This window comes from Monodelphis domestica, chromosome 8 (assembly GCF_027887165.1).
Source record: "Monodelphis domestica isolate mMonDom1 chromosome 8, mMonDom1.pri, whole genome shotgun sequence".
Taxonomy (NCBI): Eukaryota; Metazoa; Chordata; class Mammalia; order Didelphimorphia; family Didelphidae; genus Monodelphis; species Monodelphis domestica.
The window spans coordinates 82,864,400-82,888,608 of record NC_077234.1 but is presented as its reverse complement, the minus strand read 5'-3'; the positions used below and the strand labels follow the sequence as shown (position 1 = coordinate 82,888,608).

At 35.3% G+C, this 24,209-nt stretch overlaps 1 protein-coding gene across 4 annotated transcripts in view; it reads right to left on the bottom strand.

The window, feature by feature from the left end:
- Nucleotides 1-24,209, bottom strand: part of PTH2R (parathyroid hormone 2 receptor) — a 153,563-nt gene that overhangs the window by 87,029 nt on the left and 42,325 nt on the right. For 2 of the 4 annotated variants that reach the window (XM_007501827.3, XM_001369519.4), the window contains exons 3-7: nucleotides 20,114-20,224; nucleotides 19,878-19,999; nucleotides 17,543-17,640; nucleotides 15,297-15,483; nucleotides 14,086-14,239 (exon numbers count right to left, since the gene is read on the bottom strand). In XM_007501827.3, the coding sequence (XP_007501889.2) occupies nucleotides 14,086-14,239; nucleotides 15,297-15,483; nucleotides 17,543-17,640; nucleotides 19,878-19,999; nucleotides 20,114-20,224 (672 nt within the window). The remainder of the gene's footprint in view (nucleotides 1-14,085; nucleotides 14,240-15,296; nucleotides 15,484-17,542; nucleotides 17,641-19,877; nucleotides 20,000-20,113; nucleotides 20,225-24,209) is intronic. The other 2 variants (XM_056807773.1, XM_007501826.3) reach the window with 1 other exon arrangement.

The following is a 24,209-nucleotide window of genomic DNA, read 5'->3' as shown; positions in this document are numbered from 1 at the left end:
CAACAAATTGGATTTTATTCTAGAGGAGATTATAAAAGAAAATTGCCCCCACGTTCTGGAGCAAGGGGGCAAAATAGAAATAGAAAGGATTCATAGAACACCTTCTATACTAAATCCCCAAAAGACAACGCCTAGGAATGTAATTGCCAAATTCAAGAGCTTCCAAGTAAAGGAGAAAATCCTACAAGAAGCCAAGAAGAAGAGCTTCAGATATAAGGGGGCTCCCATAAGGATCACACACGACTTAGCGGCTAATACACTAAGAGACCGCAAAGCATGGAACACGATATTTAGAAAGGCAAGAGAGCTGGGTCTCCAACCAAGAATCAACTACCCAGCAAAACTGACTATATACTTCCAGGGGAAAGTATGGGCATTCAACAAAATAGAAGATTTCCAAGCATTTGCTAAGAAAAGACCAGAGCTCTGTGGAAAGTTCGATATCCAAGCACAGAAAGCAAGAGAAACATGAAAAGGTAAATATGAAAGAAAGGGAAAAGGAGATAAATCTTATCTTTCTCTTTAAGTCAAACTCCCTTCTATAAGGACTACATTTACATCTAATTATATATATTAATATGTGGGGAAAATGTTTTGTGGAACTCTTATAAATTGTATCATCATAAGAGTAGTTAGAAGAAACATGCATAGGGAAAGACTGGGGCATTAAGAAGATTTTGGGAAAGTTGGGGCAAAAAAAGGAAAAGGGAGGGGGGAACCGTGATAATACTAAGATTAACTTCAAGAAATAGGGGGGGAATCAATAGAATAAACTTTCCCATATAAAGATACACATGGGAAGGGGAGGGGAAGAACTCTCATATGAGAAGGAGAGGAAGAGAGCGTGAAGTGGAATTACTTAAACCTTACTCTCAGTGAAATCAAATCTGAGAGGGAAGAACATCTAGATCCAGTGGGATCCTAAATTCTATCTTATCCATTAGGGCAAGAAAGAAAGGAAAATTAAGGAGGGGGGGGAGGGAGTACAAAAAGGGAGGGAAGGAGAGGGGGGAGGGGAAGGGAGCATAAAAAGGGAGGGGCTAGAAAGGGAAGCATCTCAAGGGAGGGGACTAGGGGGACTGACCTAAAGTAAATCACTGGTTCAAAAGGAGAAAGCTAAAGAAGAAAGGTCAGAACTAGGGGAAGACATCAAAATGCCAGGGAATCCACAAATAACAATCATAACTTTGAACGTGAATGGGATGAACTCACCCATAAAACGCAGACAAATAGCAGATTGGATTAGAACACAAAACCCTACCATATGTTGTCTTCAAGAAACACATATGAGACGGGTTGACACTCACAAGGTTAGAATTAAAGGTTGGAGTAAGACCTTTTGGGCCTCAACCGATAGAAAGAAGGCAGGAGTTGCAATCATGATATCTGACAAAGCCAAAGTACAAATAGACCTGATCAAAAGGGACAGGGAAGGTAAATATATTCTGCTAAAAGGAAGTATAGACAATGAGGAAATATCACTAATCAACATGTATGCACCAAATGGTATAGCATCCAAATTTTTAATAGAGAAACTAGGAGAATTGAAGGAGGAATTAGACAGTAAAACCATATTAGTGGGAGACTTGAACCAACCACTATCAAATTTAGATAAATCAAATCAAAAAATAAATAAGAAAGAGGTAAAAGAGGTGAATGAAATCTTAGAAAAAATAGAATCAATAGACATATGGAGAAAAATAAATAGGGACAAAAAAGAATACACCTTCTTTTCAGCACCACATGGCACATTCACAAAAATAGATCATACACTAGGTCATAGAAACATGGCACTTAAATGCAGAAAAGCAGAAATATTAACTGCAGCCTTTTCAGATCACAAGGCAATTAAAATATTGATCGGCAAGGGTACATGGAGACCCAAATCAAAAATTAATTGGAAATTAAATAACATGATACTCCAAAATCGGATAGTTAGAGAAGAAATCATAGAAACAATTAACAATTTCGTTGAAGAAAATGACAACGGCAAAACATCCTTTCAAACCTTATGGGATGCAGCCAAGGCAGTACTTAGAGGAAAATTCATATCCCTGAGTGCATATATTAACAAATTAGGGAGGACAGAGACCAAGGAATTGGAAATGCTAATAAAAAAACTTGAGAATGAACAAATTAAAAACCCCCAGAAGAAAACCATACTAGAGATCCTAAAAATTAAGGGAGAAATTAATAAAATAGAAAGTGACAGAACTATTGAGCTAATAAACAAGACTAGAAGCTGGTACTTTGAAAAAACAGACAAAATAGACAAAGTACTGGTTAATTTAATTAAAAAAAGGAAAGAAGAAAGGCAAATTAATAGCATCAAGGATGAAAAGGGGGATCTCACCTCAAATGAAGAGGAAATTAAGGCAATCATTAAAAACTACTTTGCCCAACTATATGGCAATAAATATACCAACCTAGGTGATATGGATGAATATTTACAAAAATATAAATTGCCTAGACTAACAGAAGAAGAAATAGTTTTCTTAAATAATCCCATATCAGAAATTGAAATCCATCAAGCCATCAAAGAACTGCCTAAGAAAAAATCCCCAGGGCCTGATGGATTCACCAGTGAATTCTATCAAACATTCAGAGAACAGTTAACCCCAATATTATACAAACTATTTGACATAATAAGCAAAGAGGGAGTCCTGCCAAACTCCTTTTATGACACAAGCATGGTACTAATTCCAAAGCCAGGCAGGCCAAAAACAGAGAAAGAAAACTATAGGCCAATCTCCCTAATGAATATAGATGCAAAAATCTTAAATAGGATACTAGCAAAAAGACTCCAGCAAGTGATTAGAAGGGTCATCCACCATGATCAAGTAGGATTCATACCAGGGATGCAGGGCTGGTTCAACATTAGGAAAACTATCCACATAATTGACCACATCAACAAGCAAACCAACAAGAATCACATGATTATCTCAATAGATGCAGAAAAAGCCTTTGATAAAATACAACACCCATTCCTACTAAAAACACTAGAAAGCATAGGAATAGAAGGGTCATTCCTAAAAATAATAAACAGTATATATCTAAAACCATCAGCTAATATCATCTGCAATGGGGATAAACTAAATCCATTCCCATTAAGATCAGGAGTGAAACAAGGATGCCCATTATCACCTCTATTATTTGACATTGTATTAGAAACACTAGCAGTAGCAATTAGAGAAGAAAAAGAAATTGAAGGCATCAAAATAGGCAAGGAGGAGACCAAATTATCACTCTTTGCAGATGACATGATGGTCTACTTAAAGAATCCTAGAGACTCAACCAAAAAGCTAATTGAAATAATCAACAACTTTAGCAAAGTTGCAGGATACAAAATAAACCCACATAAGTCATCAGCATTTCTATATAATTCCAACACAGCTCAGCAGCAAGAACTAGAAAGAGAAATCCCATTCAAAATTACCCAAGACAAAATAAAATACTTAGGAATCTATCTCCCGAGACAAACACAGGATCTATATGAACACAACTACAAAACACTTTCCACACAACTAAAACTAGACTTGAACAATTGGAAGAACATTAACTGCTCATGGGTAGGACGAGCCAATATAATAAAAATGACCATCCTACCCAAACTCATCTATCTATTTAGTGCCATACCCATGGAACTTCCAAAATTTTTTTTTACTGATTTAGAAAAAAACATAACAAAGTTCATTTGGAAGAACAAAAGATCAAGGATATCCAGGGAATTAATGAAAAAAAAACACAAAGGAAGGGGGTCTTGCAGTCCCAGATCTCAGACTATATTATAAAGCAGCGGTCATCAAAACAATTTGGTACTGGCTAAGAGACAGAAAGGAGGATCAGTGGAATAGACTGGGGGCAAGCAACCTCAGCAAGACAGTATATGACAAACCCAAAGATCCCAGCTTTTGGGACAAAAATCCACTATTTCATAAAAACTGTTGGGAAAATTGGAGGACAGTGTGGGAAAGATTAGGCTTAGATCAACACCTCACACCCTACACCAAGATAAATTCAAAATGGATGAATGACTTGAACATAAAGAAGGAAACTATAAGAAAATTAGGCGAACACAGAATAGTATACATGTCAGACCTTTGGGAAGGGAAATACTTCAAAACCAAGCAAGAATTAGAAAGAGTTACAAAATGCAAAATAAATAATCTGGATTACATCAAATTAAAAAGTTTTTGTACAAACAAAACCAATGTAACCAAAATCAGAAGGGTAGCAACAAATTGGGAAACAATCTTCATAAAAACCTCTGACAAGGGTTTAATTACTAAAATTTATAAAGAACTAAATCAATTGTACAAAAAATCAAGCCATTCTCCAATTGACAAATGGGCAAGGGACATGAACAGGCAATTCTCAGCCAAAGAAATCAAAACTATTAATAAGCACATGAAAAAGTGCTCTACATCTCTTATAATCAGAGAGATGCAAATCAAAACAACTCTGAGGTATCATCTCACACCTAGCAGTTTGGCTAACATGACAGCTATGCAAAGTAATGAATGCTGGAGGGGATGTGGCAAAGTGGGGACATTGATTCATTGCTGGTGGAGTTGTGAATTGATCCAACCATTCTGGAGGGCAATTTGGAACTATGTCCAAAGGGCGATAAAAGACTGTCTGCCCTTTGATCCAGCCATAGCACTGCTGGGCTTGTACCCCAAAGAGATAATGGACAAAAAGACTTGTACAAAAATATTCATAGCTGCGCTCTTTGTGGTGGCCAAAAATTGGAAAATGAGGGGATGCCCTTCAATTGGGGAATGGCTGAACAAATTGTGGTATATGTTGGTGATGGAATACTATTGTGCTAAAAGGAATAATAAAGTGGAGAAGTTCCATGGAGACTGGAACAACCTCCAGGAAGTAATGCAGAGCGAGAGGAGCAGAACCAGGAAAACATTGTACACAGAGACTGATACATTGTGGTACAATCGAAGGTGATGGACTTCTCCATTAGTATCAATGCAATCCCTGAACAATCTGCAGGGATCTAAAAAAAAATACTACCCACAAGCAAAGGATAAACTGTGGGAGTAAAAACACCGCTGAAAAGCAACTGCTTGACTACAGGGTTGGAGGAGATAAGACTGAGGAGAGACTCTAAATGAACACTATAATGCAAACTCCAACAACAGGGAAATGGGTTCGAGTCAAGAACACATGTGACAACGAGTGGAATCATGCGTCGGCTATGGGAGAGGGAAAGGCGGGGGGAGGGGGAGGAAGGGGAGGGGAGGAAAAGAAAACAATCTTTGTTTCCAGTGAATAATGTATGAAAACGACCAAATAAAATAATATTAAAATTTAAAAAAAAATAAAAAAATAAAAAAATAAGTTTTTATGAAGATTGTTTCCCAATTTGTTGCTTCCCTTCTGATTTTAGTTACATTGGTTTTGTTTGTACAAAAGCTTTTTAAGTTGATGTAGTCAAAATTATTTATTTTACATTTTGTGATTCTTTCTATGTCTTGCTTGGTTTTAAAGTCTTTCCCTTCCCAAAGGTCTGACATGAATACTATTCTGTGTTCGCCTAATTTACTTATAGTTTCCTTCTTTATGTTCAAGTCATTCACCCATTTTGAATTTATCTTGGTGTAGGGTGTGAGGTGTTGATCCAAACCTAATCTCTCCCACACTGTCTTCCAATTTTCCTAGCAGTTTTTATCAAATAGTGGACTTTTGTCCCAAAAGCTGGGATCTTTGGGTTTATCATATACTGTCTTGCTGAGGTCACTTGCCCCCAGTCTATTCCACTGATCCTCCTTTCTGTCTCTTAGCCAGTACCAAATTCTTTTGATGACCGCTGCTTTATAGTATAGTTTGAGATCTGGGAATGCAAGGCCAACTTCCTTTGTATTTTTTCCCATTATTTCCCTGGATATCCTTGATCCTTTGTTCTTCCAAATGAACTTTGTTATGGTTTTTTCTAAATCAATAAAGAAATTTTTTGGAAGTTCAATGGGTATGACACTAAATAGATAGATAAGTTTGGGTAGGATGGTAATTTTTATTGTATTGGCTCGTCCTACCCATGAGCAGTTAATGTTTTTCCAATTGCTCAAGTCTAGTTTTAGTTGTGTGGAGAGTGTTTTGTAGTTGTGTTCATATAGTTTCCGTGTTTGTCTTTGGAGATCGATTCCTAAGTATTTTATTTTGTCTAGGGTGATTTTGAATGGGATTTCTCTTTCTAGTTCTTGCTGCTGAGCTGTGTTGGAAATATATAGAAATGCTGATGGCTTATGTGGGTTCATTTTGTATCCTGCAACTTTGCTAAAGTTGTTGATTATTTCAATTAGCTTTGTGGTTGAATCTCTAAGATTCTTTAAGTAGACCATCATGTCATCTGCAAAGACCAATAACTTGGTCTCCTCCTTGCCTATTTTGATGCCTTCAATTCTTTTTCTTCTCTAAATGCTACTGCTAGTGTTTCTAGTACAATGTCAAATAATAGAGGTGATAATGGGCATCCTTATTTCACTCCTGATCTTATTGAGAATGCATCTAATTTATCCCCATTGCAGATGATATTAGCTGATGGTTTTAGATATATACTGTTTATTGTTTTTAGGAACGACCCTTCTATTCCTATGCTTTCTAGTGTTTTTAATAGGAATGGGTGTTATATTTTAGCAAAGGCTTTTTCTGCGTCTATTGAAATAATCATGTGATTATTGTTGGTTTGCTTGTTGATATGGTCAATTATGTGGATGGTTTTCCTAATATTGAACCAGCCCTGCATCCCTGGTATAAATCCTACTTGATCATGGTGGATGACCCTTCTGATCACTTGCTGGAGTCTTTTTGCTAGTATCCTATTTAAGATCTTTGCATCTATATTCATTAGGGAGATTGGTCTAAAATTTTCTTTCTCTGTTTTTGGCCTGCCTGGTTTTGGAATCAGTACCATGTTTGTGTCATAAAAGGAATTTGGTAGAACTCCCTCTTTGCTTATTATGTCAAATAGTTTGTATAGTATTGGGATTAACTGTTCTCTGAATGTTTGATAGAATTCACTGGTGAATCCATCAGGCCCTGGGGATTTTTTCTTAGGGAGTTCTTTGATGGCCTGTTGGATTTCATTTTCTGATATGGGATTATTTAAGAAAACTATTTCTTCTTCTGTTAGTCTAGGCAGTTTGTATTTTTGTATATATTCCTCCATATCATCTAAATTGGTGTATTTATTGCCATATAATTGGGCAAAGTAATTTTTAATGATTGCCTTTATTTCCTCTTCATCGGAGGTGATGTCCCCCTTTTCATTTTTGCTGCTGTTAATTTGCTTCTCTTCTGTCCTTTATAAAATTAGATTTACCAGTACTTTGTCATTTTTTTGTTTTTTCAAAGTACCAACTTCTAGTTTTATTTATTAGTTCAATAGTTCTATCACTTTCGTTTTTATTAATTTCTCCCTTAATTTTTAGGATCTCTACTTTGTTTTTCTTCTGGGGGTTTTTAATTTGTTCTCTTTCAAGTTTTTTTATTTGCATTTCCAATTTATTGATCTCTGCCCTCCTTAGATTGTTAATATATGCACTCAAGGATATGAATTTTCCTCTGATTACTGCTTTGGCTACATCCCATAAGGTTTGAAATGCTGTCTATCCATTATCATTTTCCTCAAAATTATTAATTGCTTCTCTGATTTGTTATCTAACCAATTTTGGAGTATCATATTATTTAATTTCCAATTAATTTTTGATTTGGTTCTCCATGTACCCTTACTGGTCATTATTTTTATTGCCTTATGATCTGAAAAGGCTGCATTTATTATTTCTGCTTTTCTGCATTTTTATGCCATGCTTCTGTGACCTAATGTATGGTCAATCTTTGTGAATGTGCCATGTGGTGCTGAGAAGAAGGTGTATTCCTTTTTGTCCCTATTTTTCTCCATATGTCTATTAACTCTAATTTTTCTAAGATTTCATTCACTTCTTTTACCTCTTTCTTATTTATTTTTTGATTTGATTTATCTAAATTTGATAGGGGTTGGTTCAAATCTCCTACTAATATGGTTTTACTATTTCCTCCTTAAATTCTCCTAGTTTCTCCATTAGAAATTTGGGTGCTATACTATTTGGTGCATACATGCTGATTAGTGATATTTCCTCATTATCTAAAGTCCCTTTTAACAAAATATAATTACCTTCCCTATCCCTTTTGATCAGGTCTCTTTTCACTTTGACTCTATCAGATATCATGATTGCCACTCCTGTCTTCTTTCTATCAGTTGAGGTCCAGAAGGTCTTACTCCATCCTTTAATTCTGACCTTGTGGGTGTCTACCCACCTCATGTGTGTTTCTTGAAGACAACATATGGTAGGGTTTTGGATTCTAATCCATTCTGCTATTCATCTACGTTTTATGTGTGAGTTCATCCCATTCACGTTCAAAGTTATGATTGTCACTTGTGGACTCCTTGGCATTTGAAATCCTCCCCTAATTCTGACCTTTCTTCTTTAGCTATAACCTTTTAAGCCAGTGATTTACTTTAAATCAGTCCCTCTAGTCCCCTCCCTTGATATGTTTCCCTTTCTAGCCCCTCCCTTTTTGTTCCCTTTCCCTTGTCCCTCTCCTTCCCTCCTTTTTTTGTGTTCCCTCTCCCCCTCCCCCCCTTGGTTTCCCAGTCTCCCTTACCCTGTTGGATAAGATAAAATTCAAGATCCCAATGGATCTGGATGTTCTTCCCTCTCAGAGTTGATTTCACTGAGAGTAAGGTTTAAGTAAAAACTCTCTTCCTCTCCTTCTTATAGGAGAATTCTTCCCCTCCCCTTCCCATGTGTATCTTTTTGTGAGAAATATTTTTCTATTTATTTTTTTTTCTATTTCTTGGAGTTTATCTTAGTACCATCAATGATTCCCCCCTCCCTTTTCCTTTCTATCCCCCCCTTCTCCATATCATCTTGATGCCCCAAACTTTCCCTATGCATGATTCTTCTTACCACTCTAATGATGCATACAAGTTTTGAGAGTTACACATTACATTTTCCCCACATATTAATCTATCTATATATAAATTGATATAAATGTTGTCCTTATAGAAGAGAGTTTGAATAACAGAAAAAGATAACATTTTTCTGAACATTTGGATTTTAAGATACCTCTATGACATCTAGTTCTAGATATTCAATAGGTCTTTGGACAAGATGCCCAGGACAGAGCCCTGGGGACTCTCCTGGTTAGCAGATATGTTTTGGGTGAAGACCGAGTAAGGAAGGGTTAGGAATAGTCAGAGAAGTGATAGGAGAACCAGGAAAGAGTAAAGGTGATGACTTAGAGAGAAGGTATCTATGAGAAAAGGATGATTCGTAGAGGTTACAAAAAAGTTCAAAACTGGTAAAGATAGTGGCAGAAGGCATCTAGGTATTGTGAGATGGGAAGGAAGGAAGGAAGGAAGAAGAAAGATCTCTCAGTAAATTGACTCATTTTTAAAGTAAAATATTACGAAAAGGTCAAGTCTGATGAAGACTGTGGCAGAAGGCATCCAGGTGTTGTGAGATGAGAAGCAAGGAAGAAGAAAGATCGCTCAGTAAATTGCCTCATTTTTTAAAGTAAAATATAAGACAAAGTTTTCAGCTGAGAGGGTAAGGTACAAGAAAGCCACGGAAGGTTTGAGGAGGAATGAAGAGGTTTGGAAGAATTTCTAGGGTTGATGATAAAGTGGCTAGGTTCCATAAAAAAGATTAGTTGTAGGAACTAGAGAACAGAAGTTTGAGGGAGGAGGGAGAAAAGGACATGAAAGAAATCTTCAAGTATCTGAAGGCCTGTCATATATAAAAAGAATTCAGCTTGCTCTACTTGTCCCCAGAGGACTCTATTAGGAGCAAGGAATGGAGGTTCCAGGGAGGCAGATTTCTGTTCAATTTAAGATATGCTTTCCTAAGAGTTGGAGATACTCAGGATCAGAATAGGCTACCTCAGGAGGCAAGGACTTCCTATCCCTTACATGACAACTCCATGCAAAAATTTTGAGGCAGGTTATAGAAAAGGTTCTTTTTCATTATGACTTTGACAAGATGTTCCTTTCAACTCTGTGACTATGAGGCTGATGGCTAGAAAGGAATTCTATATGAAATATAGACCATAGATAAACTGGACCAGGTATATGCATTTGTCGTATTATTTTGTATAGACTCATGATGAACTTTTTCTATCCATGTAGATCAGCAATTTCTGAGCAATATGTATCAAAGAGCTGCCTTGGGGGCAACCAAAATTATATACTGACATAAAAATGACCCATTTCCCATCTCTCCATGTCCCTCTTAAAAATACTAATAATTTAACGAAAGCACTCTTTTTTGCCAGCTTAATGTTTCTGCCACATCAATCAAATATTGATGAAGTTGCCAGGTATTTTGTATTCTGGGGATAGAAGCAAAAAAGGCTAAAGCCACTCCTACATGTAAGGCACTTACATTATAATTGGGAAAGGGATAAGTATATAACATATATCCAGCAAAAATTAAAAAAAAATATAAATATGAATGTATAAAACTAGTTGAATCCAAGCTAGTTTGGGCACTAACAAAGGTGGGATCAGGAAGGCTTTCACGATGCAGGTGCTTGCACTGTGATTTTAAGGAAGATGGTGACTCTGTAAGACAGAGGTAAGAAGGGAATGCATTATAGACATTTGGGACAGCCAGTTCCACAAAGGCAGTAGATGGAATGCTATCTATGGAAGCAAAGCAGATGCCCATCAAGTGGGAAATGGCTAAACAAATTGTGGTACATGGCAGCTGATAATAATAATAATAATAATAATACTTATATAGCACCTTAAAGTTTAAAAATGATTTACATGTATTCTCAGTCTTAGAGAGTTGATATTTTTTTTTACCTCTTTATTTACAAATGAGTAAACTGGGGGAAGATGGGTGGCTCAGTGGATTGAGAGTCAGGCTAGAGATGGGAGGAGGTCCTGGGTTTAAATCTGTCCTCAAACACTTCCTAGCTGTGTGACTCTGGACAAGTCACTTAATCCCCATTGCCTAGTCCCCACCAGTCTTCTTCCTTAGAACCAATTTATAGTTTTTATTCTAAAATGGAAGGTGAGGGTTTAAAAATAAATATAATTTAATAAAAAATTCTTTTAAATGAGTAAACTGAGGTTTCACGAAGTAAAATAACTTATCTAGAGTCATACAGATAATACATATATGAGGAAAGATTTGAACTTGGATCTGACTGACTCTACATCTAAGGACTTTATTACACTAAGCTACCTCTGTAATGTTATTGATCCATAAGAATAATTTAAATGAAGAATTTATAGGAGAATTAGAAGACTTATATGAAATGATACAAAGTGAATCAAACAAATCCAGGAAAGCAATATAAACAGCAAGTACAAAAAATGTAAATAGAAGGAACAACCACCAAAAAAAAAACCCAAACTGATGTCCAAATAATGAGCATGACCAAAGTTGACCAGGCAGCTAGGTAGCCACAGTGGCCAGAGATCTGGGCTTGGAGTCAGGAAGATTCATCTTCCTGAGTTTGAATCTGACCTCAAACAAGCTGGTGACCCTGGGCAAGTCAATTAATTCTGCTTCCATTTCCTCATCGGCAACATGGGCTGAAGAAAAAAATAACAAACCACTCTAGTCTGTCTTTGCCAAGGAAATCTTAAGTAACGTCATGAAGAATCAAGAACGACTGAAAAGATGAACAATAAAAACAACAGCAAGGCTGGACCTTGCCAAAAGTGGACCTTCTTCCATTCTTTGAGAGCTAGCACTGTGGCAGTGCTTAGTTTTGCTAGACGCCTCCCTCCCTGCTCTTTTGAAAGCTTTCTTACAGGGATAGGGTATAGATAGTGTGATAGAGGTTTCAACCACAAGAACTGGAGTTACAGTCTGGGAAATTGCTGGAGCCTCAGCCACAATGAGGGAGGGGCCCCAGGAGAGATTCTGGAAACTTGAGAGAGGAGGAGATTCTGTGGAAGAGGCAGTTAGCTCTCTCATTCCTGAGGCAGCCTGAGGAAAAGGTCTGGTCAAGACTTGCTCCTAAGAAAAGTCTTCCATCTTTCTCCTGTTGACTGGATACCCTTCCCTCCAGTTCCCAAGTGAAGTGGAAGGCTTGAGAAGACACAAAGCAGCTGACAAGATCACCTCACAGTTCCTGGTGCTCTGGGTTTGAATTGTGCCCAGCGGGGCCAAGAGGGCCATCCAAGTCTGAATCTCTCAAGGGCCTAAGGCTGCCAAGGCCTGGGTTCTGTAAAGATTAAAATTGGGGGAAACTGATAGAGGTAGAAATTAGTTTCTCTCTGCAAGGAGTATTATTTTTATGAGGTTTATGAAAGGTCAAGGGTTAAAGAAAATACAAGCAAGAGAAGCATGTGCTAGGTGGGCCATGAGGCCCACCCAAATTTCACTTCCATCATGAGACACATCTGTTTGCTAGCGGAGACAGGAGGAGAAGAGCGCTAATAACCTTTACAGCCAGGTTAAATACCCCATCTCCCTCTCAGCCCAGGCGAGGTTACAAGGAATTCTGGGAAGTGAGCAAGGACTCCTGGGGATTGAAGTCCTGGATTCAAGTCTCCATTTTTTACAGTTCCCCTACTTGAGGAGGGAGGAAGGGATAGCTAAAATAGGGTCACCTTTTCCCCCTCTTTCCTCACAAACCTCTAATGCAGTCATTTCCCTGTATCCCCAATTGATAAGTTAGAATAAAGTTGTTGTCTTCCCCAACTGGTTCTAGTGTAGGTGAGGAAACAGTTCCAGCTTGGGGGGGGGTAACTTTTCTCTCTCTGAGGATGGAAGCTCTATCTATCATAGTATTAGAGGGAAGTCAAAAGGAAGTTTGGGTGAATAGCCATAGTTGAGGGGAGACTGAAGGGGGGAACTACAGACTTACTCCCCCCTTCTCTCCCTTGGCCAAGTTAAACAGCAGCTGTCTCTCCCAGACCCTGCCTTTTAAACAAAAATGTAGACCCATTACTACATTTTATTATTGAAGTTTCTACTGATGACTTTACTTCATTGATGACATCATCAAGCCTTTTCTTCATTTCCATAGAAAATCCTCAAAGGCCATGTCCAAGCAGCAAGGGACAAAGCTGATCATTCAATATAGCGAATATCCTGAACAGCAAGGAGGTTGCTAAAATACAATGTCCTCTAGTGTGTTCATTGCATTTTATAATTTATAAATACCATTTATATCCACTTTAGGATGAATAATTCCATTTTCAAAATCTTTCTCAGAATGAAGACTAACTTTCTTAGAAGGTAACATCAGGCAATCCAAAAGAAAACCATCCAGACATACACACATAAAACAACTACAAAGAAAAACAGGAAACCCCCCCCCCCCCAATGAATGAGAAAAAACATTTAGAACATTAAAAAAATCAATCTCGAATTTTAAGGAAAACATCATAATAGGGTAGGATACAATCCAGTTCTTTATGAGTCCTTCCAAGTGAATGCTTATTAAAAGTTTCAATTAGTTGTTTGAACAAATTAAATATAACACAGGGGTTATATGGGCTTAGTTGTAATAAAAAATGATTTTTGACTTCATTAACTACTAATGAAAGACATGAGAGTTTCTTAGAAAAAGACAGGCTGCCTCTAGGACTAGAATTTTATTTCTATCTCTTATTATAGTATCTTTATAAGTGAAGTGTTAGAGCAAAATGAGCCACTTAATTGGTCTAATTTTCTATTAAGGGTTTTTTAATGATTAGCATGAGTAGCAATGTGTTTTGCTTTCACATTTTTAAAAGTGAAATATATTATTTAAGAAAAGAAATGGGTGGCTTTATTTTGATAATCTTGGGAAGCTGCTATAAGTCCTGATAGGCAATTTTTTAAAGTTTTCTTTTATCTTTATCCTGTAGCAAATTTCATTTTAAAGAACAATCAATCAGAGGAAGGTTATTATTAATCCCCTCAAATATGACTATGATCTTTCTCTTCAAATCATGTCATGTTGGAGTATAGCTGAACTATTTATCTTTCCATTACTAGATTACTAAAGAAAGAAAAGCATCATGATCAAAATTATTCAATCTTAAAGTTCAGATAAAAAAATGAAACCTAAAAGTCTTACCCCAGCCCACCAAGGTGAAGCCCCAAAGATATTTGGAATCCGAAAAGAAAGCCACAAAGATGAGACTGTGTAGATACAGGCCTTCCACTAGGATCCAATAGTAGTTTGTGGCCAAGAAGTAAATAAACATCACTACAGCAATCTTGCACCCCACCTGTTAAAAATAATGAAAAGTTTTACTTTCTCCAGACAGTTGAACTTAAACATCAATATGACACTTCATAACCTCAAACCTCAGGGCTGAATTTTTTTGCTTTTATTATTATATTACTTTATGCAGTGATATAAATAAAATCCAGATCACCAAGGTTTCATCTTGGGCAGATTTCTTATAAGAAGTTTGAAAAATCATCAAGTCAACAAGCATTTATTTTTTAAGTTCCTATCCTGTGCCAGATGCTGTGATAAACTCTGAAGATAAAAAGAACCTTTCACCTGATTCACCTGGTGAAACAAACAGATTTGTGGCTTAACTCAGGTATTTATATATATATATATATATATATATATATATATATATATATATATATATATATACATACATACATATAACATCCTTGTTGTTCTAAGCTCTAGATTACTCAAATATTCCTGGATACTCTACTGTTTCCAAAATCCAATTGTCTGAGTCCACAGGTGAGCACTTTACTCTATTAATTGGGAAAACTCAAATTCATTATTTGAAAATTATACCTATTTATTGTAAACAAGGTTTATTTTCTCCATTTTGAAGATGTACATAGAAACAAAGGAAGTAAAAGGGGAAACACTTGTAGGTGAAGAGCAGGATTGTCAAGAGAGTAACTTACACCTCAGAATTCCTGTGGTTTGATATCCAGGTTATAGTAAAGTTTAACATCAAAACGTCTACCCATCCTGAGAATCAGATTCTAAAATGTAATTCAATCTAAATTGCCAGATGAGGTGTCTTGACTGAAAATCCCATCCAATAAACACAGAAAAATGAACAATGAATGAACAAATCAAAGTAGGGAATAGGAAGAAGCAATGAGATCAATAATGGGGAACAATGTGCTAGATCTACTTATCTTTGTTTTCTCTGGAATGGTTTCAAAGCAAACAAGATAAGACAAGTAGCATCATCCCAGTGGATGGCATTCTTGGGTCCTCTTCTGTGTGGTCATGGTCATGTGTGCTTGTTTTTTCTTTCTGAAAAGGGTTCTAATCATTCATGAGCAGACAATACTTACATATTGTGATTTGTCCACTGGCGGTGCCACCATTATATTTTGTGGGTCACCCATCATAAGGGACTCAAGTTCCTTTACACCCACACGAGCATGGACCACTTTATCCTTAATAAAGATGCTTGCAGCCCTCAGCATGAAAGAAACAAATAAGTGCATGTGGATATAATTCCTGGTGCAATGCAGCCTCCTGAGAACAGGAAACAGAGAAGGAAAAGATTTGGAGAGAATTATTAAGGGAACCAGAAAGGAGAAAAAGGAACACATATAAATGTCATGAATCTAAATAAAGAAGGAACTTTTTGCAAATCCATTAACCTGTGATCCCAAGTGTGACTATAGAGCCATTACTAAAATAGGGGTTATTTGAAACCTAATTAATGTTTAAAATAATAAATTAGCATGTGACCAAAACCACATAGATCAAATGAGTAACGTTTTCTATCATGTTCAATGCAAAATTAGCTGAACTAAATATTACTGAGTCTCTCATGTTTATCCCAACATAGTCAATAAATTATCTACATTGAAAAAGAATAATTGCAAGTTGGTCTAATTATTCTGGAATCAATTTTGAAATATGTTAAAAGGATTAATAAAATTCTTTTACCCTGAGATCCCAGTGAAAGAAGTGAACCTCAAGGAGGTCAAATATAGATCTCATATACACCAAGATATTTAGAGCATAATACTAAAGGGCTAAGAACAAAGTAGTTATATACTATTTGTCATATATATATAAATGAGCTGTAGTAGATGAATATAATAGAAATTTAGTGAGCAATAAGAAATGATGACTTTGGAGATTATGGAGGGGCATGGAAAAACTTTTGACTCATACCAAGTGAATTAGTGAAAATCTGGAAACAATACAAAATAATAACATAATGTATAAAAAACTTGTTTCTTTTTTTTAAAAAACCCTTACCTTCTGTCTTGGAGTTAATACTGTGTATTGGCTCCAAGGCAGAAGAGTGGTAAGGGCTAGGCAATGGGGGTCAAGTGACTTGCCCAGGGTCACACAGCTGGGAAGTGTGTGAGGCCAAATTTGAACCCAGATACCTCCCATCTCTAGACCTGACTCTCAATCCACTGAGTCATCCAGCTGCCCCCTGAACTTGTTTCTAAAGATGGTATATGACAATTATCATCCCTCTTTCCTTGGCATATGCAGTACTAAAAATAGTTAGAGTAGGTTGATGAATTGTTTTTTGGTTCATATGTAGAAGGTACTAAATGCTAGTTGGTTTGAAGTTAATTTCTTTGTGTTTTGTGGAAAGTTAATATCCTATTCCCAAAAGAAAATGCTCTGATAGTAGTACTTGAGGAATGTAGCTTCTTTTTGGTGTATAGCATTGTGCTAGATGTGAGGAATCCAAAGATAAAACAAAAAGTGGCCTCTGTCCTCCAGGAAATTTCATTCACTGAAATAGTTAAGGATTATTTAAGAGATTGATTGAGGAGTGATTCTTTAAATAGTAAAAAAATATTATGGGGAAAATAATAATTTCTCACTTCCATTATTACAAAGCCCTAGAATTTAGTTATTATAAGAGCTGAAGTCCTTCTCTGATGCTTAGCTTAGTGAGTTCCTCACATCTCTACCAGTAGAGGTCCATCCAAGACATTCAGGCTTGGTGAGATGAGATTTCTGCAAGTCATCAGAGGACCAGCCAGGAAGGCTTAGCAAGGCTCATTTCAAAGTTGGCATCAGAGTGATTATGTTTTGGCTGCAGGACTTGTACAAAATAATGGAATGATGGTGATCTTTTGTACTAATGAAACCACTTTCTTGAAGTACTATAGTAAAAGATACCAAATTCCTGGTGTGCTCTTACGTTCTTCTTTCCTTTATGTATATACAGGAGACAACTTTATTCATAGGCATCAGAGTAAATTTATGATAAGTGAAATGAGCCAGTAAGCCACAAATATATCTTTTATCACTCACACAGCTATCTTTGGCAAACAAATGAATTGTAATGTTGATCCATTGGCTTCTGGGATTTATTCTGCTTTGATCCGTTGTGATTTTTGAAAAATTCACCAACTTGCTTATGTGATAAGAGCTTTGCCAAAATTGAATAATGGAACAATGGAAGGTTGAATACATGAAATACAAATGTGGAATAAATGCATTTCAACATGGAAGGTCCTGGGACCTTTATGTCTTCTGTGGATGGGAAACAAGACCTCTCTCACTGTACAGAGGAAAATGAGAAAAAGGGAATCATGACTGATCTGCTCACCGGAAATAACCAATGATGAAAATAGCTACAGCTAGGGAACTGAAGGAGATGGAATATCCAACAGTGTACAAGATGTAGAGACGTTCAAAGAACTCCCGCTGGAGGAGAAACAAACAAGCTTATGTCACATAATTATTTCCTACTTATTTTCCTTCTTTGTGTAACAAAAGAAAATATGACACATTTTCTCTGGATATGAAATCACAATATGTAGGGTTTTAGTTATCTTTTGGTATACTACAAATAGGGTTGAACTTTTGTGTTTCAAGCAATTTTAATCAATTTGTGCCAAATAGCAAGGGTCCCTTTCCTTCTCTACTTTCAAAATCATTCTTTCCTTATTTGTTCACTCGCTATTTGAAAATATTTGGAAATCTTTAATAGTACTAAGGAAGGTAATAAAATTTTTCTTAATAATCTTTTCTCAAATTTCAAAAGAATGGTTCCCTAAGATCTTCAAATTTCACATTGTTTTCCCCTAATCTAATCATTTAAGACTGTATCATTTGTGCAACAACCAATAATATATAATCCATATAAGAGAATTAAGTCAGGACACTTCAAAGCTTTAAGTCTTGAGGGAAATAATTTTCTAATATTTTCTGAGATTGTATTTTCAATATTGGGAATAAAAGAAAACTTTAAAAATACAACTGTACCAATTATATTACATAACACAACATGATTAGGACTCCAAAATATGTATCTAATCAAATATAATTTAATTCATTTTTAGATGAAGTTGTAGATGCTTTTATTATCTGTTCACTACTCCTGGTTACAATGCTATTTTGTGGAAATGATGCTTATTGTCAAAATGTTTAGTAACTTTCCAAAGAATTTATAGAATAGCATCCTTTCATGCTGGGGAAGGGAAAAGTGAAGAGAAGTAGCTATTTAAAAATTAAAAATTGGAAACACAAAAGCTAAAAACTTTGATCTTCCAACAATTAAATGAGATAAATGCTAAAATCATCCCCATTTCACAAGTGTGGAAACTGAAACCAAGGGAGGTTAAGTGATTTTATCAAGGTCAAAATCATCTAAGTCAGAATTCATGAAATATTACCAAATTAAATTGATTCTTAATTGGAGAGGGATTTAGAAGTGGTCTACTATCATTGGAAATCTCATTTATACTTTTCATTAAAACCAATCAATTTTTATATATATTTTATAAAATAGACATTTTGAAATTGAATTCTATAATATTTATATAACTAAGTAATTTAACATTAAATTAACATTAAACATTAAATGCATTTTAAATGAGTAAGATAAAGCAATGACTGCATTACAATATGTAAACTATTCTTTATTTCTTTTTATGAAAAATTCTAGAGGCCTTGTTAATCACTTCTTTGTCCAAACACTGGGTTGGGAGTCAAAAACAAATTGCATATTTCAACTTCTGGCTCTTCCAATGACTATTTATTTCATCATAGCAAAGTCTTCATCTCTTTGGTTTTGAGTTTCCTCATCTGGAAGCTGAGGGTGGTGACGTTGGGAATGAATGATCTTTAAGGAACTAAAGAAAGTACTAACATTTTGGGTTTCATAATTATAACTTTTCAAAATTTAGTGATCAGAGCTTTCATTCCATTAGTCTAGTGAAGTTTTAAAAAGGAAATTCTGAACCAGAGCAAATCTATATCTGGGCTGCACAGCTTTTAGAGATAGGATTTGAATCCAGATATTCCTGACTTTTATGGTAACTCTCCATTATGTCAAGATGCTTCTAGTTTTTCAAATATTCATGAAATTAACTACCAGGCATCCTTTATAAGATTTTTTAAAATTTGCCATCTAAAAATCAAAAGGTATACCCATTCAGTATAGGGGAAGCCAGAGTTTAAAATATTTTGGGTTTCAGGGAATGTAGGAGCAGGCTATTCATGAAGAGTTTAGAAGCAATTCTAGGATAATAGAATTTAGACTTAGAAAGGACCTTAAATCCTATATAGTTCCATTGCTTCATTTATCACTATTGGTCTTCCATTTGGCAGATATTTAGAAGTAGCCCTGACTTAAGGAAGAAAAAAAAAGGTGTCCCATTCTCTGGGATTGGTGCATGAAAAAGAAAATAAGCTTATATATCATTGAAAATATCAGAAAGGACCAAGATGCAGGTGAACAGTGACTTGTATAGATAGTAGACACTAAATATCTACTTAATTGAATAAAAGGAATGAAAGAATTTCATTTTATTCTTATGTTCTTTTCCATATTCTCAATGAAGAAAGCATAAAAATGAGTTCTATACATAACTGCAGGATACCAAAAGTATTTTAAAGATCAGTATGCTATTTATTTAAAAAACCCAACATCCAGATACCTTTCTTGTGCTGCTCTCTGGTTGCAAGTAGCTGAGGCATTCTGAATAATTGGCCCATGTTTTATTTAAACTGTCCATAAAATCCCATGTTCCATTTGGGTTACAGTGCCTGAATGCAACTCCTGTAAAAATGCAAGGAAACATGTTTAGTCTGATCATTTCCCTTTAGTTCTATCACAAACATAAGAGAACTACTTTTCTGTTTTTGATCAACCATTTCTGGAGGAATTCAATACCTTTATGATTGAAGTCATAAATATAAGGAGGACATGGGACAGCCAGTATTTTCCCGACTGTGCCTCTGGGCCAGCAAATTAGTCCATCCCATTCTGGAAAACAATTTCCCTCTGAAGGAAAAGAAAGGGAGGGCAGGTAGGAAGGAAAGAGATAAAAAAGAAAATGAAAACATTAGAAAATAGAGCTGTTTTACAACAGACTACAAATACAAAAAAACCTTAAAAATTCCAGGGAATTGTGAAGATATAAGGGAAACCTGAATGTTAAGATGAAGCAGAAGTAACACTAAATAATTACTTAATAATAATAAGCTATTCCACTATTATTCTGCCTGGTAGGCAGAGGAAATGCTATTATCTGTATTTCATGGATGCACAAATTGAGGTACAAGGAGGTTAAAATTAGACTTACTTTACATATTGCAAATACTCACTCAGTACTTAAAATTACATATCACAAATACTCAAATTCTGTTTACCTCAATGTTCTGAAATATAGTTTTTCCTCCCTGCTTGTCCCTGAACCTACTTGACTATTTTTGTTAAAAGTACAACCATTGAGACCTTTATATTTGCAAGAATGGGAACTTGTGTGTACAGAATATCTATGATGATATGTTCATAGTTGAAAATGTGAACAATACCTGAATAACTTGCCTGATAGAGTTACTGCAACTAAAACATGAGCTACAGAACTCATTATTTTAAAAATATTCCCTGGGCAAAGGAGCTGCAGCTACTGAAGTCTATTAAATATGCTTGTAGGCTTTATACTTTAACTTTGTAACACTGAGAGCAAGTAACTTAACCTGTCTGGGTTTCAGTTCCCTCATTTACAAAATGATTGACTTGACTAGATCCATTTTGGTGAACTTATGGCACGCATGCTGGAGGAGGCTGCTCCCTTTCCCATCTCCATGCCCATCTGAGGATATTTATCATATCACCCACTCCTCTGCCCAGCAGCCCAATGGGAGTGCTTCTCCCCTCCCCTATCTTGGGTAAGATGGGGGAGAGGCTCTCATGCTTCATAAGGGTTGCAGTTTGGGCATTCGGTCTCTAAGGTTTCTAAAAGGTTCACCATCACTGTATTAGATGATATATAAAGTCCCAGCTAGCTCTAAACCTACAATCCTATTTCTTTATCTTCACAGTATACAAACAGAATATCAGGAAGCATGGAGTTGGGTAGATTGAACATCACACCAAAAACTTAAGATCTAGTCTTAATTTCTTGCTGTTCTTTTCATCAATTCCATGAAGTCCAACATTAATTCTGAAAGACAGAGAATTTATCTTTGCCTGAGCCCTGGATATTTGCTGACAGTGAGTTAGTTGCCAACAGGCTTTAAACATCTGCTTAAATCTCTCAAATCAGATCACAGCTCCTTAGGCATTTTACACCCAGAACTCATCCAAATAAGAAAAAACCCAACTTCAATAGGTTGTATAATTTTCATTCTATGTCACAATAATTTCACTAAAAACGGAATTCTTCCATTATTTCAAAAAAATGATGCAGACTATAGCTCTGCTCTGGGTAGTCAAACATACTGGAATTTTACTATAACATTATTCATTGGGAAATGGATTAGAGAAAGTATGTCTGCTTGGTAAAGTGATAAATGTATTTACTTGATGGGAGAGGGGAATGAAGAAAGATTTTAAAATTACAACTTAAATCTCATGCTAGAAAAAGCTTTCTTTTTATCTGCTCCTGAGGAAATGCATCCTACATACCTGTCATATTATTGGTATAGTTCATTCCTTCATATAGCTTGATGATTTCTGGGACAATAACTTAAGAAAATGTTTTGATTTTATTCCTGGGAATATATTTATAGTACTTTTTCAAGAAAATCAAATTTCCTTTGAGAAAGCTTCATTTTTAGCCTATTAAGAAACAAAAGCTGTGACACTAAATGTCACAAACTAAAATATGTATTTCTTTAGCAGACCTCTACACCTTGGTTGCCACCTCTTTCTCTATGCTCAGGTCCACCTACATCTCTCTCCACTGGTATAGCTGTCTAAACTGCTCTCATTGTTTCCTCTCACTCTGGGCTTATTGCCTTCTTTCAAAATTCTGCTCATGCTGTAACAATCTCTATTCTCAGCTTTTGTCCAAGATGTTCATTTCTGTTCCTAAACCACATAGTATATCTTTTTCTCTTTCACTATTGATAATTTACTGTGTTAGATTATCTGTGTTACCTGTGTTAGATTATCCAACATATTTTCTATGATATCTGTGTAAATTATCCCTGTAATGATAACAATGAAAGCATTTATATTGCATTTTAAGGTTTGCAAAGCACCTGACATGTTATTTTCATTCCAGATAAGTGCCTGAGGTTTGATTTGAACTCGTCTTTCTGACTCCAAGTCTAACCTATCTGCTAATTGGTCCATGTTTATCTTCCATTTGCTATTTTCTCCACTAAAAATGCATAGCTCCGACATGAAATTTTCAGGCAGGAGCACTTTACACAAGGTTAACTAACTGTGTGTGGCTTCTTAAAGTTATTATCCTTCAAATAAATGTTAAATAAAATTGTTGGCTTATTTGTTAACTAAATGGTTATTACAACTAGTCACCCATTTTAAATGATATATTTATTTAAAAGGACTTCCCAATACATTTTTGACCGTAGAAATATCTTTTTCAAATAAAATTAACCTCCCAAACAAAAGAATTTGCAGACAAGTTTACTTAAAACACAACATTTTAATGTTGATCCTTTGAAAAAGATCAGATATTTCCATAACTGCTTCTCAGAGAGTTTATCAATGTCCAACTGAATATAAATTTTAATTAACATATTTTTCTTTCATCATCATTTCATATATTGTAAGTATAAACTATATTACATTACTTGACAAAAGGGAAAAATGTATTACTTCCTTCTTACAATTAATTGCATAATGACTCACTAATCTCTTTCCCTAAATTAACATCCTTAATTATCACACCCAAATCTGTGTATGTGCCAGCACAAAAACTTATTAGTAGAAATTTTTAATCTGTGACGTAAAATATATTCTAATATCTTGAGAGTTCCAAATGCACTTTCCCTATGTTTCTGTATTCTTGAAACTTAAGATAAATTCTACTATTTTGTACTGGTAGTAATATAATTGCTGGTAATCATAGACCATAGCATAGTAGAGAAAGTGCTGACTTTAGAGTTGGAGGTTCTAGGTTCAAATCCTGTCTATCTTACTTACTACTAATATGACCTGAGGCAAGTCATTTAAATTTTCCTGTAGAATGAAAGAGTTAGATAAGATGACTTTTAAGACTATATTCCAGCTTTAAATCTAGGGTTAAATTAAAATTATTTTAATATTGTTGACATGTCCATTCAGTTTCCTTAACTTAGGATTTTGTTTCTTTTTTCTTTTTTTTATTCTTGAGAGAAATTAGAAATGAAATGTTTTTCATTATCCTAGTCTTTTCATCTCACTAATTCAGATTTTCATTCTATTGTCTTCCCTCAATTTCCATATGAATTTGTAAAAATAATTGAATAAGGAAACATTCATTACTTGCCATGAGGTAACATGATCATAGAGAGATGGCATGCTATAGGTAAAAGGCACATCAGAATTCATCAAAGTTAATTTTTTAAATTAAATTAAATTTTTATTATGAAAATAAATAAGTTAAATGAGCATTTCCATATATAAATTAGAACCAAGAAACATCTTAAATGAAACTGTGAATCTATATAATATGCAGCTTGCTTATATAAGAAATTCAACATGTAATTTTTAAAGCTATCTTCCTTTTATCTTCCATTAAGCATTAAAAATTCCACAAAACTTCATTGACCCTCTCACCATCTTTTCTATTTTTCCCACTTCTTCCCTCCTAAACTGATTATAAAATTCCATGACCAACTATGAGTAGTCAAGTAAAGCAAACTCCCACTTTGGTCATGTCAGAAAATATCACATGCAGCTTCTTGAGTTTATCACTTCTTTACCAAGAGGAGAGAAGGATGCTTGATTCATGAAACTGTTTTTTTACCCACCATTCTTTGACTAATAAATTTAGCTTACAACTAATCTTAATCTGTTCTTCAATAGTCCT